The sequence below is a fragment of the Achroia grisella genome, unplaced genomic scaffold (genome assembly GCF_030625045.1).
Source record: "Achroia grisella isolate CSIRO2021 unplaced genomic scaffold, CSIRO_AGI_Agris_v1 utg6051, whole genome shotgun sequence".
NCBI classification, from domain to species: domain Eukaryota; kingdom Metazoa; phylum Arthropoda; class Insecta; order Lepidoptera; family Pyralidae; genus Achroia; species Achroia grisella.
This window is the reverse complement of record NW_026712961.1, coordinates 54154-71671: the sequence shown is the minus strand read 5'-3', so window position 1 is coordinate 71671 and position 17518 is coordinate 54154. Positions and strand designations below refer to the sequence as shown.

Genomic DNA, 17518 nt, shown 5'->3' with positions numbered 1-17518 from the left:
GAAAACAGAAATGAGGAATAGATAAAGGGGAGGTGTCTTTAATGGATGATAATGGAATTATGGAACGGCCTGCGCTAACGGTATACGCTGGTGAGTCACCAGTGTTCCTACACTGGTATGGAGGATGATAGGCTGAGAATGAAGTCAGGTCAATTCACAGAAATTTATCGCGGTATTTTTTATTAGTCATGAATACCAGTGACAGCCATTTTCCTCCAACGGAGAGGTTATAAATAATATAGAAACCTACCTACCCTCAAGGTAAATTTTCTAAAGATAAAGATATCCTAAGTATATGACATTCACATGGAACGATATATTCTATTTTCTCATCCTGTTTTCAAAATTTATTTTTACACCTAAAAAGTATTCTGGATTTTACAATTTTACAATTTTTACAGGATTTTTCAATTTTATAATATGTAAAAAGAAGAACAATGAAAGTAACCTAGGTGAAGTGATTATTTGCTCAGTCAGGAAGTCAGTCGGTGTGAGTGTGGTACTATGTTATGTAAAGAGACTGATAGACTTATGGTATGGTAACCAAAACTAATCACATTTCTATTACTAACAACACAGATAAGATAATCTATATAACAATAACATGTGATTACTAAAATAAACAAAACAATACCATTAACTACAAGTAGAAATTTCAAAAGACGTAAATTATGAAAGTAGTACTCTTATTCTGTTTATAAATTAATTAAAGATAATTATGAGTCAACAATTATCAATAGATAAGTTCTTTAAAAGTTCTAAAAAACAAACGAATTCAAATATTATCAGTGAGAGTGGAAAAAATAATGTGAATAAAATGAAGAAAAATCGCTTGAGTTTAAAAAGGCCAAAAACTCCTTTAAAATTATCGAACACCACTGCAACTATGTGTAAACAGGTTTCAACCGAAAATGAAGAAGTTGTAAATTTGTATAGTGACGATGAAGACGCTGAGCTCATGAATGCAGTCGATTTAGTTGAATCTATGCATAACTCGTCTCAGCTTTCGAGCGGAGGTGAAAGCGGCACTTCTGGTTCCTCACAAAAAACTGTAATATATGATCATTCATCATCTTTTATATCGCCTAGTAAAATCCCAATTACCCCTAAAAAAACCCCGACAACATCTAACGTTCGGTTCTCTCCTACATCTGCTAATTGTTCTAGTCCAGGTTTTAATAATAAGTATTATTCCCCTACAAAAAAGAGGGCACTTTTTAAAAGAAGTCCAATCAAAAGAAGGCTAGATAAAGATTTTGCTCAAGTTACTGATGATGATGTTTATATTGAAGCATGTAAGGGTATGGATGACAAAAGTAAGTTTCAATATTTTTACCTATAATTTATTTCACCCACAAGTTTGGTAATCTAGTGTTTCTTTTTAATAAAAAAAAGACCTAACTTTCCCTTTATTATGAGTAATGTCAAATATATAAGCTTAAACTGTCAAATTACATTAGAAATACAGTAAATATTTTATTATTGTTTATTACTGATTTATAAGTCAAATTCGCAAGGTGAGTTTTAAAAATGATGTTTAATTTTAATATCTTTCAGCTGTATTTCTTCTCGATATTATCCATAGATATCTTAGCAACAAATGTTTGAAAAGATTGCTGTCGGAGGAAAGCCAGCTACTTCTTGAACAATGCATGGACATAATAAAGCCTGGAATGATGATAATATGTCGGCTGTATTGGAGAAAGGATGGCTGGTACAGGAGTAATAAACTAAAAGATTTGGCTGCAAAAGTTAGGGTTTTGGATGATATCAGTTTTCACGGGATGATCAATTCACTTGTGACAAGTGGTCTCCTTGTCCAAAATATACCTAGTGGTATGTAAAATAATATTGTTTTCAATATTATATAATCATGTGTCCATGTACACTAGTCTAGTAGTCAAGATACTGAAATAACATTGCTTTAAACTTTGTTTACATCAGTCAGTCATATTTATCAGTCAACCCACAATCAAGACAGTTTTAACAACACCAAAATATTGAAACCTCATGCATAATATTGTCAGGGTAAATATCCTAATCATATGATGTGTACATTAAAAAAAATTAATAATTATTATTGGCTATAATACTATGATGGCAGATATATTAGCAAAAATATATTTTATTCTCAAATACAATATGAACACACACTGTCTTTATGTGGCATTTGTCTAGTTTTCAATACTATTGTAATAATAACATTCTAAGAAATAATTAATAATACCAGAATTCTTGGTTAATTGAAAATAGGTATTTGCAGTAACACCATTAGAGTGAGTGTTATAAACTTTTATAACATTTAAATTTGGAATTCTATAATTCGAAATTTCAGTTCCATAATAGAAAACCGCCATTGTTAAATTTCCTCATAGTTTATATTAGAAAAAACTAATGATATAATAAATTTTATAATTTTTTTATTGTTACTATTTTCTAGTTGTTTTTTATTACAGAAGATGGCCTTGATTTTGATGATTTTACATCTATACTGAAAGCTGATGATCTGAAACATATATGTAAAGAGCTGAAATTAAAAATACAATCAAAACAGGCTGCTGTTGATGCACTCAGGAATTTCTGTCGATCAAAATCTATCAGTAACTACTTTACAGGCAATTCAGACACAAACTACAGGAGAGTTATTAAAATGTATGTATCTGTTGTAATTTTTATATTAATGTATTCAAATTAGCATCAAATATAAGATATCTTCATATATTAATAAGAACAAACTTCTTATAACATTTTTTTAGTTTCAACTGTTGAACTGAGTTGTCTCTATTTCATCAACTATTTTTCTCATTTGAAAGAAAATAACAAAACACTGATATAGTTATAGCAGATTTTTTTATGTTTTATTCAATACTAGTCTACTGCTAAAATGTTGTTAACAATCTACTTTTGGTGATTATTCCATTCATATAGACAAACAATATTTTTTTGCAATATAAACATACATGACACACTGAACATAAATATGATAATTACTATCTGATTAATGATAAGTCTAAATGTGGACAATATTAATAGTATAATAATATGTATTTTTCAGGATGAGTGAAAAAGCAGGACCTTGTTATAAGCTATCAGAATTAACTCGGAGCACATTCTACAGATTGTATGTTCTTATGTACTTAGGTATGGATTACACTCATATAAGAGACAAGAAATTAGAACTGTTACATGTAAACGAGAAAATAAAAAGGGAGACATATCCAGTGGATGCTGATATGTCATTGGATGATGCTAGTGTTGTTTTTGAGAATAGAGAACAATTTGACAGGTAACTATTTATGTATATATTTTGAGATAATATATAACCTATAATACCTTAGGACAATTCACACAACGCCGTCTAGTCCCAAGTTAGCAAAGCTTGTTTTATGGGTACTAGACAACTGTTATAAATACTTAGATATATCTTTTTTGTAAATACATACATAAAGCACATAGAAAACAACCAGACTGATACAAACAGTCATACTCATGAATACAAAACCGTTTTGTACCGTGCGAGGAATAGAAACTGCGACCATCGAAAGTAAGGCGGTGTGCTAAACTGCTAGACCACCGAGGCTGTCAATCCGTCAACGTCAAACGCCTTAAAAGATAAGTGATAGCATATACAATCTATGATACACTCTATCTTTACATAAAATTTAATGAAGATCCATTTAGTGACATGAATAAGTGGGCAAACAAACAGACATACACACAAACCTTAGGCATTAGTAATATTACTATGGATTCAGAACAATCATTTTATTATTCGCCTTATACCACACATTATCAAAGTCAGAAGAATAAAATCAAATGAATTAACTTTGGTGAATGGGTTTAATTTATTATTAATTGCATTTAATTACAATTTAATCACATTCAGAAATTTAACTGTTTACTATTTGCGTTTGCGTTGCACTAACTGTGCCCGCGACTTCGTTCGCGCAGCGCACGCAAAGAAAGCTTAAAGCTGTCGTTGCGCGAATATCAATAATTTTCGCCGTTTATGCAACATTTTTTTACTGATGCTTCGCTTCTATTGGTTCCTCGACAAATGGACTATCTAACACAATATATTTTTTCAATTCGAACCAGTGGTTCCTGAGGTTAGCAATACAACTAAACTATCAAACAAACAAACAAATTCTTCAGCTTTATAATATTAGTATAGAATATAATACTGTTTTCAGCTACATGGTTGCTCATTATATATATGAAGATTTCTTAGAGAAAACAGATTGTCAAGAAAAAACCGTCGTTGTTACCAAAGTATACAGCATGTACAAATCTTTTTCTGACGAAGAGGTTTTACAGTAAGTACAAGTTACAGCATCTTACATATAAAGTTCTTGTTTCACAATGTTAGTTACATACTCCTTTGAAATGGCTTGACCGATTTTTATGAAATTTTATTTGCAAATTCAGTAAGTTAGAGAATCGGCTACTATCTATTTTTCATACTACTAAGTGATAGGGTTGTCCACCCCTAACATTTATATTTTGGACTATATATTTTTTATAATGTGGCATTAAAAATGACATACAACCTTATTTTCGCCCTTCAACCACCAACTCCTATTTTTAATAGCGTTATTAATTTATATGCCATTAAAACTTGATACTTTTTATTTAAAAAAATTAAAAAGGCCTACACTGTATTTCTTATATTATGTATCTCTCTTGCAGCTACAAATCATTGCCAATATGGTTGCGTCGCTTCACCCCCTGTAATATATATGTAAAAATCTTAGATGCTGGCATACAAGAGTTGAAGAAATACAAATCACAAGAGTACTATGAGCTCGCTGTAGAAATTCTCGATTTACTTATAGAGCAGATTGCTTTTAGACAACACAAAAAAGCAGAATGGTACTCAGAGAAGGCTTTAATACTGCATTATTTAGGACGAACTGACGAGGTTTGTTTACATTATTTGTATATAATAGATTGAATTACATTGATAATGAATAATTATTATATAAATGACCTACTTCGCATATGCCACACCAATTCTCAACCACAAGGACCTTCGCCGACGAGTCTTCCAACAAAACTTGTGGAAGCACAGCTTATAAACAAAGCTTATTTCATTGTAACTTTTTTATGTATTTCATATTAAATCTTCATTTATTTAACTTAACACCAACAAAATCGCTCTTTTACCTTTAAAAATAGGTATATTTTTAAAGGTAAAAGAGAGAATTTGTATATATTTTAACATTCCTTACGTTTAAACTAGTAAGATTCAGAAATTTTCTCTGTAATAAAAATATAAAAAATGTTAAAATTTATCCTAAATATAAATATCATACTATAAAAAATACTCAGTGGATTTTGTTTCAAACTACATTGTCAGTGAATTATATTTTAAAAGTTATATTTAATAATTGACCCCCGTGCGAAACCGAGTAGTACGTTAGTTTTAAATATTTCTTGTTATTTTCAGGCAGCAGAAGTTTTAATCCATGGTTTTAATTCGCATCTTCCTGAAGACGCCAAGGACAGTTTACGGCCGCGAGCTCGCAAACTAGCTAATCAGGCGAGCCAGCATTTAAAGACTGAGCTATTATTATATGCCGATAAAGAAACTATATTAGAGAATAAGTTACCCGCTAATCATATATACAAACAACCAATGGAGTAAGTATTAGTGTGAGTGAGTGAGTCGAGGGGCTCATTGTATATCAATTGGTTGGTGAAGCCATAAACGTCGTATGAAATATTCATGAAATGTAGAACCTCTCTCATACTTGATTCTATTTTGTGACGCAAAATTCCACTGTAGTAGTAAAATAAGAAATTGTAAGTATTAAAAACTGGCCGGCTGTGCTCCGCCACAGGGCGAATAAAAATAATGTTTGTGTGACGTAATCTATGGATGATCCCTGACAGTGAGTCATGTCAGTGAGTATTCTGTAGTAGATATGTTTCTTCTATATTTAATTTTTAAATACCAGTAACCTGCGGCGAGAATTGATGTAATTACCATTTCTAACACCAGATAAAAAAACCAGCTACGTTGTCAGTATATGCTGGTGGAGCACCAGTGAAGGATGATAGATTGAGAATGAAGTCAGGTGTTGACCTGACTACGTAGAACTACGTGGCGAATTAATGATATGATATTGACCACGATTACCTCTTTCCTGCGTCGTAGTCGACCAATTAGGATACATTTTCAGTGATGGAGCCACAGCAATGGAGTCAATACTAGCTATCCTCTCTCCTTACCAATATTCTTTTTAATGGATAATTATAGAATTGTGCCCCCTCCTGCGCTAACGGTTTATGCTTGCGGGGCACCAGTGGAAGATGATAAGATAAACTTGAGGTCAGGCCAGTTAGCCCATCAAGACAAATTCACAAGGAATGTATCACGATGGTTTCTAGGGCGAACCGCGTGGATATCAACCTGACATGGTAAATTGGTAACAATGGGTTCATTAATTCACATTACTAACAATTCCATTCCTCCAGAGGTGATCTATCTATGAACTCCTTATATCTAAGAATGATCTATTTCTGGCGTGGTATTATATCAGTCTACATTACTAACACCCCCCCCCCCCCCCCCCCCCCCCATGTAGTATATTTTCAGACGTGTACAACAACGCGGCAAGTTACAGTTCCAGACTCGCTCGGGTGGTGAGATAGTGGTGCAAGACGCGGAGGATTATTGTGTATGGCATTACGTAAATAGTGGACAATTTACACACGGTAAAGTAATAGAAATTACACCTTACAGATTTGAATTAACATACATATATATGTATACTAGCTGTCCCGGCAAACGTTTATTTGGCTTAAAATAAAAAATAAAAAATTAGGAGATGAAAATAGATGTTGGCCTATTCTCAGACCTACTCAATACGCTCACAAAATTTCATGAGAATCGGTCAAGCCGTTTCGGAGGAGTAGGAGAACGAAAACTGTGACACGAGAATTTAATATATAAGATATTATTATTATTATTTTGCACAATGTAATAAATATATAAGAACAATTCTTCTTAAAAAAAATAAAAAAGGCATTTCTCGTAAATTGCGGAAACAATTGACAATAGAGCAGAATGGTTAAATATCATCATATGTAACTATTAATATGGCAATTACTCACAATAACTACATTTTTAATGTTAAAATATGTAATAGTAACTTTGGTACAAACTAGATGGCATTAATCATACCTTTTTAATTTATAACCTTCTTTTTTTATATTTTTATAATTCACTGCTTCGTTGTATAACAGGTAGACATTGGGAAGGTCAATTTGCCGTCTCCATTTTCTTCCTGCTTTTTTGGGATATCATATACACGAAGCCGCGAGGTGTTGTGGGCATATTTCTTAGTCGTTTTCAAATGTACCCATTGGATATGTTCTGTGAAAGTTTCTACATAAATAGAAAGACTATGATTGATGAAAGATTGGCGATGATCAAGAAGGGCACTACTGAAGATATGCTGGGTATTATGAATCGAAATTGGGACAGCAGGCCAGAGGGTAAGTTTATTATAATATATAACTGTAATAATAACATGAAAGAGTTAGAGGACGTCCACCAGCTACATGGTGGCCCAGCATGAGTAAGCTTATCGCTGCGGAAAAATTGCCCGACCCGACAACCCGGGACAGATTGTCCTCGCGCCGCAAAATTAGGAGAGCCGAAGAAGAGGAAGAGGAAGATAATAACAACACAAAACAATTTACAAGTCTTAACTTAGTTCGGTACACAGTTAACCTGTAGTTAGTACTAAACAAGTGAAGTGCATATTATGAAAGTATAAAAAAATGTATTTAAGTAGAAATACTTATTAAACACGTTTAAATAACTAAAAATATTTAATTAAAAGTACAATACAATAACTTCAAAATGGCATTGATACCGTAGTAATACTGGTTGCAAAAGAATTGTAGAAGTTGGTGCATCATTGGAGAATATACTACATGACAGTCACATAAATGCAATAGAATTGAATCACCTTTATAACAAACTAATGTGTCTTCTGGTTTCTCATAATTATTTGAATTCATAGCATATGCGCAATGCAATAATGTACTTTCAAGCAGTTATAAAATTTCTCAAATCAATGCAGTAGTTTCGGATTCTGCTTCATCGTAACAAAATTTTCTCTCACTATAATATTAGTATCTATTTAATATTAATAAGGAATAATGTAGCTTTATATATCGGGTGTGACAAGGTATAGGGCAAGACCACGTGCCCTTCATGATTAAAACAATATGTATATTCAGGTGAAATGTCCGGCGTTTGTTTGACGGGCGCGGAGCGTGAAGCGTGCGTGGCCGCTGCGTGCGCGCTGAGGCCGGCCGGCGTGGTGGCGCTCTGCAGTCGCCTCTCAACACAATACCGATACTGCAGCGCCGGCTTCCCCGATCTGACTTTGTGGAACGTGCACACTGGCCAGGTGACTATAGTCCTCTTGTAGGAGTGGCAAATTTTTATGTATTATCGTAGATATTTTCTAAACTAATGTGTAACGCCACCACATACGTATTATCAATAAATTTGACTAAATTTATTGATTAATTTTGTGGGAAAATAATAATTCTAAATATTAATCGAAAGCACTCCGAACTGATGGTAGATTTGCCATATAAGGCTAGTCTAAGATATGTAATATAAGAGTATGTAATAGACCTACATGAATAAAGATAATTTCATGTTGATTTTCAATCACTTTTATCAGAGATAGACTATAAATATTGCCTTGCAAATTGAGACGCGGTGACAGTAATTCACCAGCTTACGTGTTAATTTATTCATTTATTTTAGACTGTATCTATCCAGTGGTCAATATAGACCTGCCGTAATGCCTTTCACCTTAGGCGATTTTTCGCCTATCTTAAATTAGTAATTATAGCCTAATTGAAATTAGTAATTCATTTAGTTCTAACTGAAAATGACGAACATGTTTAATTTTGTAAAAAGGCATATAATGTATTAGTTGTTAAAAAATAATTTGATAGTATTTTCTTGAGTTTTGTAAATAATTAGTCATGTTTTTTTTATATCTCAGATAAAATTTGTGGAAGTGAAAACAGATACGGACAAGCCATCGATGAAACAGATACAATGGATGCACTATTTGAAGCAAAACGGGATCGATACTGAGTTCTGTTACGTTGGGGTTAACACCACCAGGAGTAAATCTAGAGCTAGCTGAGAAATATTATGATCTTTTTCAAGAATGCTATTTTTTTATCAATTTCGAACTGATTTGTAGAAGTATAACGACGGCAAAGTGTACAATGTGCATCACGGTGTTATGGTTGAATTTATTTAAAATCAAGTGTGTGGATAAACGTCTTACGAACGCCGTAAGTCGTACACGAGCCGAATGTCTTAAACGATAACACACTCGGCTCTATTACGTTGAAATTCTGCCTCGTGTGTTATAACCATCACAACGCACTTATATCGTAATATACTATTGTCAAGCAGTGCTTTTTGCACTGTAAAAAGATGTCTACATGAGTATAACTGGTAGTATAGTATAGTGTCGCCTATTTCAGCCGACAATTAGTTTGCTTTATAAGCTGCGTTTCCGTTGTAAGGGCGATTAGGCTATACAATTACAAGATAAAGAGCATGACACCTTATATCTCTGAGATGGCAACGCATAAGTGGTGTCATGGGTGTCTCACGATATCCCTAGTGCTGTTCATGTATATAGGCGACGGTTATCGCTCACCATTAGGTGGAACGTCAGCTTGTTTACCATTAAAATTTCATAAAAATGCAATAAAATAACCTGATATGATTAACACTACTAAGAAAGCCGCCAACCGCTATCTGAGAATCGAAATTCCGCTTGAATCGAAATTGAATCTGTAATAATTTTACAATTTAAAGTTAAATTGTTGTTCTAAAGTAAGAGGGCCTGCAGGGCTGTAAACGCGGACATTAAATTAAATGGATAAATCTAATACGCAGTGCTATATAATTGGTATCACGTTTTAATAAAAAACAATTTTGTTCCTTGTAATGCAGGCCTGGCCTGATAGCTTAAGTGTAGGATAACTGTATCGTAATGGCGCTATGTCTCTTTTTATTTTTAATAATAACAGCATATTTTTGTTACTATTATTTGTATTTTTATTACTTAACTGAATGTTTTAAATACGACTATTAATATCCGACAAATGTTTCATAATTTATAGAAAAACATAAAAGTATAGAGAAATTTAAAACGGACTAGTTTGTAGGACTATAGTCTGATATATCAATAACAAAAAATATAGCTGTTAAGTAAAATGATATGGACTTCATATCGTTATAAGTACATATTTACTGCAATACAATAGGGACTGACAAGGAGTCATCAAGTTGTATTTTTTTAAGTTCTCTTTTCCCAAATAGACAGCTAATTTAGGATTCATATAATTAGCTAGGATATCTCGTGATTACTTGCGTTTAAGACATCAAGATCTATATATATTATGTTTTCTGCCATAAAAATCTAATAAAATTATATTTTTGTAATATTACTCAGGCCATCTTTGGGTTGGTAATTATTTATCTGTGATATTATTTTTATTTGGAGGCTCAATCTAAATTATAGCGCAGTATGTGCAATTTTCTCTATGAGGGCGCACCAGTTTATATGTATCAATAAATCGGGAATAAAATAACTACATCCTATTTTTCTAATAATTAGGATACTCTGTTTACAAAGGAGTTGAGGAATAAAATTCTCTTCTGTAAATATATAATGAATCAAAATCAGCGTAATAGGAGATCCAAAAGTAGGTCTTCAGAATATCATTAGAAATTCTAAAATGTAAATGTACACAGTTTTAGAATATTTTAATATTACTAGATTTTATACTAAAATTTAAGGGCAACAGACGGTACAATAATATGTGATAACAAATTTTAGAGGCCCAAGAGTATGGTTATGTATATTTATATATAAAAATGCTCAGTAGAATGGATGCATTGTTATATTGCATTTTTGTACTTCATTTTATTAAACAATATGGTATCAACTACAAATCTTTTATTTTTACATTGCCATGGGAATATACACCTAAATGTATCTTCTATCATACTCCTCCCAAACGGTTTTTTTATTATTTTTTTTTAGTTTTAATCGTCTACGACTTATTTATTCATTTTACGTATAATATTGGGTATTAAGGTGATAGAGCTTCTTATTTTACATGTAAAAATAAAATAATAGTAATAATAAGATTTACACATTTTAAAATGTCTAAGCTAACAGCCGAAAATCGGAACATTTTTGTAAAAAACAATTAAATTAAAATATTTCGAAAACTTTAGAATTTAGAATAGGGGTGTCTCATAAATGATGTAACTATATGCCCTTAACGAGAATAGGTCGACTTAACCAGTAACTCTGTATATTATAATATGCCACAATGAGTCGTAAGGCGTGATATAGGTCAATATGTAATTAATGATTTCTATTCGAACTACAAAAACATTACTCTTGATATAAATATTATCTATGAACAAATGTCATTAACAAATATAACGTCACTTAGACATTGTAATAATCTATGAAGAATAACTGAGTGAAGTTTTAGAAGAGTGAATAAATATTAAAGTTTTCAGAATATTATTAAACATTAAACTTAATCAAGCTTACGCCCGAATACTGAATAATTTTTATTATTTGAAAACTTTTTATACCGACAAAGACAAATAATATGCACATGTTTTCCTTATATATACTACTTCTTGCAATGTCTGCTGTATCCGCCCTTTCAGTGGTAATTCTATGTTGCAAGAATCGCGGTAACAGAAAGAAAGGCTACATGAATGTGTCAGAGAAACCGTCGACCGCGGCCGTACGGGGAGAGTAGTGTATTCGATGATATGCAGTAAAATAACGAAGTTCAACTTTAAAAAAATATAATAATAGTTTTGAGGTTCCTTAATCTATTATTTTAATACTTACACAAAGTATCAATTAACAGTAATTCGATTAAAAATAAAAAAAAACAGCTTGTGTAACATATTATTTATTAAAATATATTCTACTAAAAATCATAACATAGTATGTACAGGTCAACAATACACCCAACCTACAAATGTAGGAAAATAAGGCACCTATTTAAGACTTATTCTATAATATATGAAAACTTGCAACTTTACAAAACCCATGACATACCAAATCCTTATCAACTATTTAAATAACTTTCACCGACAATGGTAAATTTATAACATCAAACAAGCCGTAAAGGTTGAGCATTTCGTTACAATAATTATAAACAGATAGTAAATAAATTCTTATAATATAAAAAATTAAATTGTCACTTTAAAAATTACGTGATTGTCTGTGGCGCATAGAAATTATTGCAAGGCGGGAATTTGGATAAATGCCCAAAATTTTACATATCGAATATACGAAAACGTATGAATAAAAAATATACCTTACAAAACGATAGCAATTCGTTTTTCTATTGGTAACTAAATTTCGAGACTTAGTCTACTACGAAATTCTAAGACCACCATTAAACCCAATTTAAGAAATGACAAAATAATTTATGTGTATATATCTATTTACAAACAAAATATTCATTATGATTACATATTCAATAGAAATAGTTTCTCTATTACAAATAAGTCATTACATTTCTTGGGTTGGCAAATGATATGTTTTCTAAAACATGATTTCCTTTTTACACAGCCACAGGAAGTGATTGCATTGCACTTACAAAAAGAGTTTCCTAAAAAACTTACTTCTAACATTGTATAAATAACTGTAAAATTGGCAAATTTATACCTACACCTACGTACATATATATAAATATCTTTCCAATATAGGCACCTCAGTAAACATTGTTCCTCTATAAAAACGGTGAACAATACAAGACAAGTTTTTTCATTATACATAACAACAAATATACAAAACATATTCAACTTGAAATTAGAAACGACTTGGAATTACTTTCTAGTACTACATGTGGTACAAAAATGCTAAGGAATTATGGCATACAACATAGTCATTTGTCAATGAACAAATTATCTTTAAGTATTCGAAATTGTTAATATAGTTCATATATTTTTAATTGGTGAAGAATAAAAACAGTCTATAGTCTGATATGTATTTGCTACAAAATGATTTTAATACTATTAAATATTTGGACGCAAAGTTGATTAATCCGATGTATTACAGTTTTGAGTCACTTTGTTTTCACTATAACGACATAAATTCGGCGCTCTTCATTGCTGTTGGGGGATCGGGACTCCTGGTCAGAAACGAATACATTATACTGTTACTATTGTTTATGTATATTGAACCAATCTTATACGTCTGGCCGAATATTCTAGAACTTATACAAATTGCCATATTAATAATAGATTACCCCAGTAAATAATGCTGGTGTTATGTCTCCAAAAACGACTAAATGGATACATGTAAAAAAATAACAGCCTGTTTTTATGCAATTTTATTATACTCCGCACGTTAGCATGGTGAACTTAAATAGCACATAGACACTAGAACGCATGATATTTTCGAACTGAATCAGACTGTATTGAATACACACAAGTGAATATCAATAATGTCTATTACATTGACTTCAAGACTCCTCTAAATATAGTACTTTTACTACCTAATTATCGTAAAAGTTGATAGTATATCAACTGTCACCTGCATACAATACGGAAGTATAAGAAAGCGAATATTCAGCCAGGGTATAACAAGTTATTATTAAATAGTTTTGTATGATAATTATAATGATAACAATGAAAATAACTGCGATAATTTATCGTAACATTACATGAATATATTAGTGTTATTTAGTTCGACCATCGCAGTAGATACTACCTACATATACAAGTTAACGGAATCTACGAAATGTTAACTAATAATGAGATCTACAATAACGTGAGATGACTATAGCATTATGGTTACCTTATATAGTGGTTTGAAATGGAAGGCAATGAATATATGTGCCATATACTTGAACCCCGTTTGATAAGCAGAGAAATGTTGAATATTCGTGTTGTTTTTGTACCACATTTAACAACGTAAAATTTACAGATCTATATATATTATAAACACGATTTAAACATCGTAAATTTGCGTATTTTTTAGCATTGATTTTATAAGGAGAGATATGTAACTTATAGTTAATTGAATTAATTGAATAACTATATGATAGGTACTTTTAGAAATATTAGTCACATAATATATTCTATTATGTGTGTAAGTTTAGCAGACACAGTAACCTTAATTTTATATATGTAGATTGAAAATCAGTTTTACGTTATGAATTTAAAATAGCTAATTTGAAGGTATCTAATTTTTTGTGGGTATAGAACATTATTATCCGATTTGTCTTTACTCTGAAAGCGCATAGGTGTATCAAACAGGGTACCAGTATGTCATATAATTAATTACCCTTATTAGATATGAATAATAAGGCCACCTTTACATCTGTAATTTTTACTCATAGAAGTACACATTTACTAATGTAAACATAAAATAGTTAGTATATTACCATATTTAGTTTGCATAATATACAATACTTCATTTTAATTACGAAAGTGTTATTGCTTACGTAATTTGAACCTACACATGTAAATGCGGCCTAATGAAAACAAATGATTTGAAACCTATAAAAATCCGCATAAAATGACTACGATATGATAACAATATCAGTAATAAAAGTTAGCAGCCAATGTTCATAACAGTTCAGAAGGTTAACCCAAACAAGAATACTGCATAAACATAATGAAATATTTGGCAATATATTAAGATATACAGTACAATAAATAAGATTGACTACAATGTTCAATTTGGGAACCTCTGGAAGTGACTTAAATTTTAAAGAAAACAATTACATTTCATTCGTATTTCAGTCATAAATAATTTCATAAGCTTGGACTACATCTAGTCTTTCAACTGTAAATATGCCTAAATTACACGATTAATATTAAGGCACACATAGTCTGATCACTAAGAATAATTGCATGCATTAGTAGTAATATAAATATTAACTACATATATATGTAGCTAATATATTTTTCAATTTAGTTAACAACCGTCATATCTACTTTATTAATAATAAAATAGATAAGATTCAATAAAATATAATAGGAAAATATCTCATTAGAAAGCTACTACCCGGTATTCATAGTAAAAAAAAGTAGGTCCCAAATTTCATAGTGATTTTCCTAGATAATATACGGTTGCGTATGTATTAGTCCCTATATTCGCAAGGTAAGTCGGCTCACATGTTGGGCTCCTGCTTGAAGGGTACGGGCTCAAGGAAGGCGGGCTCCGGAAGCGGCAGTTGTGGTACTAGTGGAGGCGACGACGCTGACATAGGGGACCCACCGGCCGCCATTTCTGCGGGCTGTTCTTCTGCGTTTGCGTCTGTGGATGCTCCTGATGGACAATATAATTAACATTACACCGACGCCAAACATAACTTCAAAGGTTTGAAGACTATAATAGTCAAACCTTAATACAAAAAAAAATTTCAACGTTCGTAAGCGACTAAAATGTCTTACATCAATAATTATTTTTTATTATATTTGATGCTATGTTTTATGGCGGATATCATATATACTATACAATACTTTTACATATAAATTCTATTTGAAACTATAAATTCTTTTCTCAGTAAGTATGCAAATTGAATTAAATATCTCAGTAAAAATATAGAGTACAAAGGCGTCGTAGTTTATTTTTCCCAAATGCAACATACATTAGTTAGCCATTTACGATGGCCTTTTACTGATGACGTGACGTCCGTAGTTCTGTTCATGTATATAGGCAACGGCTACCACTTACCATCAGGTGGGTTATCAGCTTATTTGCCATGCAAATAACATTTAAATACTTGTTGTTGCAAACAAGAGGGTACTTTGCAAACGAGCTTGCTTTACACCCTCAGTACTGAATTTTGTAAATGTACGCTACATATATTTGAAAGTTAACAATTATCAATAACTATTTTACGCATTGTGTTATTTGTATACACAAATAATCTTTAAATTATAATTTTTCTTTGTATGCCGAAAAATATTCAAATCGAAGTATGCCGCAACAAAAAAAAAGATTGTGAATCAATGTTATACATAAAGACAATTGTTGTTGAATTTGAATTGAGAATTGAAAACAGTCTATTTTGAAACCGCGGGAAATTTTTAAGTTATTACCACCGAGCAGCATCTCTTGTAGTAGACTGTCGACGTGTGCGACTCCGAACAACTTGGCGAATTGTATCTGCTCGATCATCTGCCACGTGATGCTCTGTAGCGGCGGCAGACACAGCAGAAGCTCGCCGAAGCGGCCGCGCCCGTCGTACTGACGGTCACTTATGTAATCCTCCAAGTTGATTTGTATTTGGTAACGTAGCTGCTTGATCTTTTGTGGTTGTGACAGTCCTTTGGCATCTGTTGATAGAAATTAATGCATAATTTAATAAAAAACAGTAGATGGATATATCTATATCTACTGTTTTTATATAGATAGAAATAGATTAAATAAAATGAAAAACTCTTTACAATTCGTTCCAAAAATAGCAATTATGTAGAGTAAATAAAGTAAAATGCAGAATATTTTATATAAGTGCACACACAAGGTACAGTAATATAAAGAAAAAAAGTAAACACACAAAACAAATTGGTCAGTTAAACTCTAAATTTGTTACGACGGTTGTCTGAGTTATTAGTTTAATTGGTGTATAGGAAGTACTATAGTTCTTAAGAAGGAAGATCTAGATTACTAACTGGGATCGAAGAACACGATGGCCTTGAGGCAGGCGAACTCAGTGTCGTCGATGTCTATCTCCCGCAGGGGCTTCACGATCTCGTCCATAACACGCACGCCGATCATGCTAATATCGATGTCCATACGACCGTCTGTAACCAATTAAATGTGTTATCAACAAAACGTATGCAAAAAGAGTACAATTGTAAACAATTATTACTGACTTCCTGAAAGCAATTAAAAGTGATTCCGTAACGGTGTAATCATTTACGGGTACTCGTATGTTAGCCCACACATTATTACAATCGGTCGGACGACACGTGCCGACGACTGCCGTTTTGATTAGGGCCCATTCATAAATTACGACACACGAATTTCATGATTTTTTTAATCTCCCCCTGTCGTTGCAGCTGATCACATTTGTAATACTCCCCCTAACTAGTCTCACGTCACAGATTTTGTAGTACACTAGTCAACCAGTAGGAGAATAGGAAATTGTATTCTTTTACATTGTGAATCAAACATATATAATACGAGTTGTGCCCGCGGCTTCACCCGCGTGAAATTTATAGCCTATATGTATAAGCTACATTACCGTAAAGTTTGATCGAAATCCGTTCAGTAGTTTTTGCGTGAAAGAGTAACAAACATCCATCCATACTCACTAATTTTCGCGTTTATAATATTAATTAATAAAATTGGATTCAAAATGTGACACATTTTCATCCATTGCCATACAATGTCACATTTCGTCAACAATTTCCCCCTCCTTAACGTATTACGTAATTGTGAATGGTCCT

The 17518-nt window shown here is 32.1% G+C and overlaps 2 protein-coding genes across 4 annotated transcripts in view; one reads left to right on the top strand and one right to left on the bottom strand.

The window, feature by feature from the left end:
* The first annotated feature begins 11 nt into the window (after positions 1–11).
* LOC131848947 (fanconi-associated nuclease 1-like) lies at positions 12–10339 on the top strand. The gene is made up of 12 exons (XM_059198909.1): positions 12–90; positions 402–1316; positions 1558–1836; positions 2457–2652; positions 3056–3286; positions 4194–4316; positions 4690–4921; positions 5450–5643; positions 6602–6720; positions 7252–7503; positions 8257–8429; positions 9042–10339. The coding sequence occupies exons 2-12, from the start codon at positions 719–721 to the stop codon at positions 9186–9188; spliced, it is 2544 nt and encodes an 847-aa protein (XP_059054892.1). The 5' UTR covers positions 12–90; positions 402–718; the 3' UTR covers positions 9189–10339.
* Positions 10340–12356: 2017 nt separating this feature from the next.
* The window catches only part of LOC131848949 (transcription factor HNF-4 homolog), a 38629-nt gene continuing 33467 nt past the window's right edge, over positions 12357–17518 (bottom strand). For 2 of the 3 annotated variants that reach the window (XM_059198914.1, XM_059198912.1), the window contains exons 7-10: positions 16739–16870; positions 16166–16402; positions 15236–15389; positions 12357–13242 (exon numbers count right to left, since the gene is read on the bottom strand). In XM_059198914.1, coding sequence (XP_059054897.1) covers positions 13191–13242; positions 15236–15389; positions 16166–16402; positions 16739–16870 — 575 coding nt within the window. In that variant the 3' untranslated portion in view covers positions 12357–13190. The remainder of the gene's footprint in view (positions 13243–15235; positions 15390–16165; positions 16403–16738; positions 16871–17518) is intronic. The other variant, XM_059198913.1, reaches the window with a different exon arrangement.

What these genes read in the sequence shown, in the direction of transcription:
- LOC131848947 (XM_059198909.1), top strand. Translation starts at nt 719, where the DNA reads ATGAGTCAACAATTATCAATAGATAAGTTCTTTAAAAGTTCTAAAAAA. An exon ending in ATATACAAACAACCAATGGA is followed by an intron (nt 5,644 to 6,601) that starts GTAAGTATTAGT and finishes GTATATTTTCAG; the next exon opens with ACGTGTACAACAACGCGGCA. An exon ending in TTGGGACAGCAGGCCAGAGG is followed by an intron (nt 7,504 to 8,256) that starts GTAAGTTTATTA and finishes ATGTATATTCAG; the next exon opens with GTGAAATGTCCGGCGTTTGT.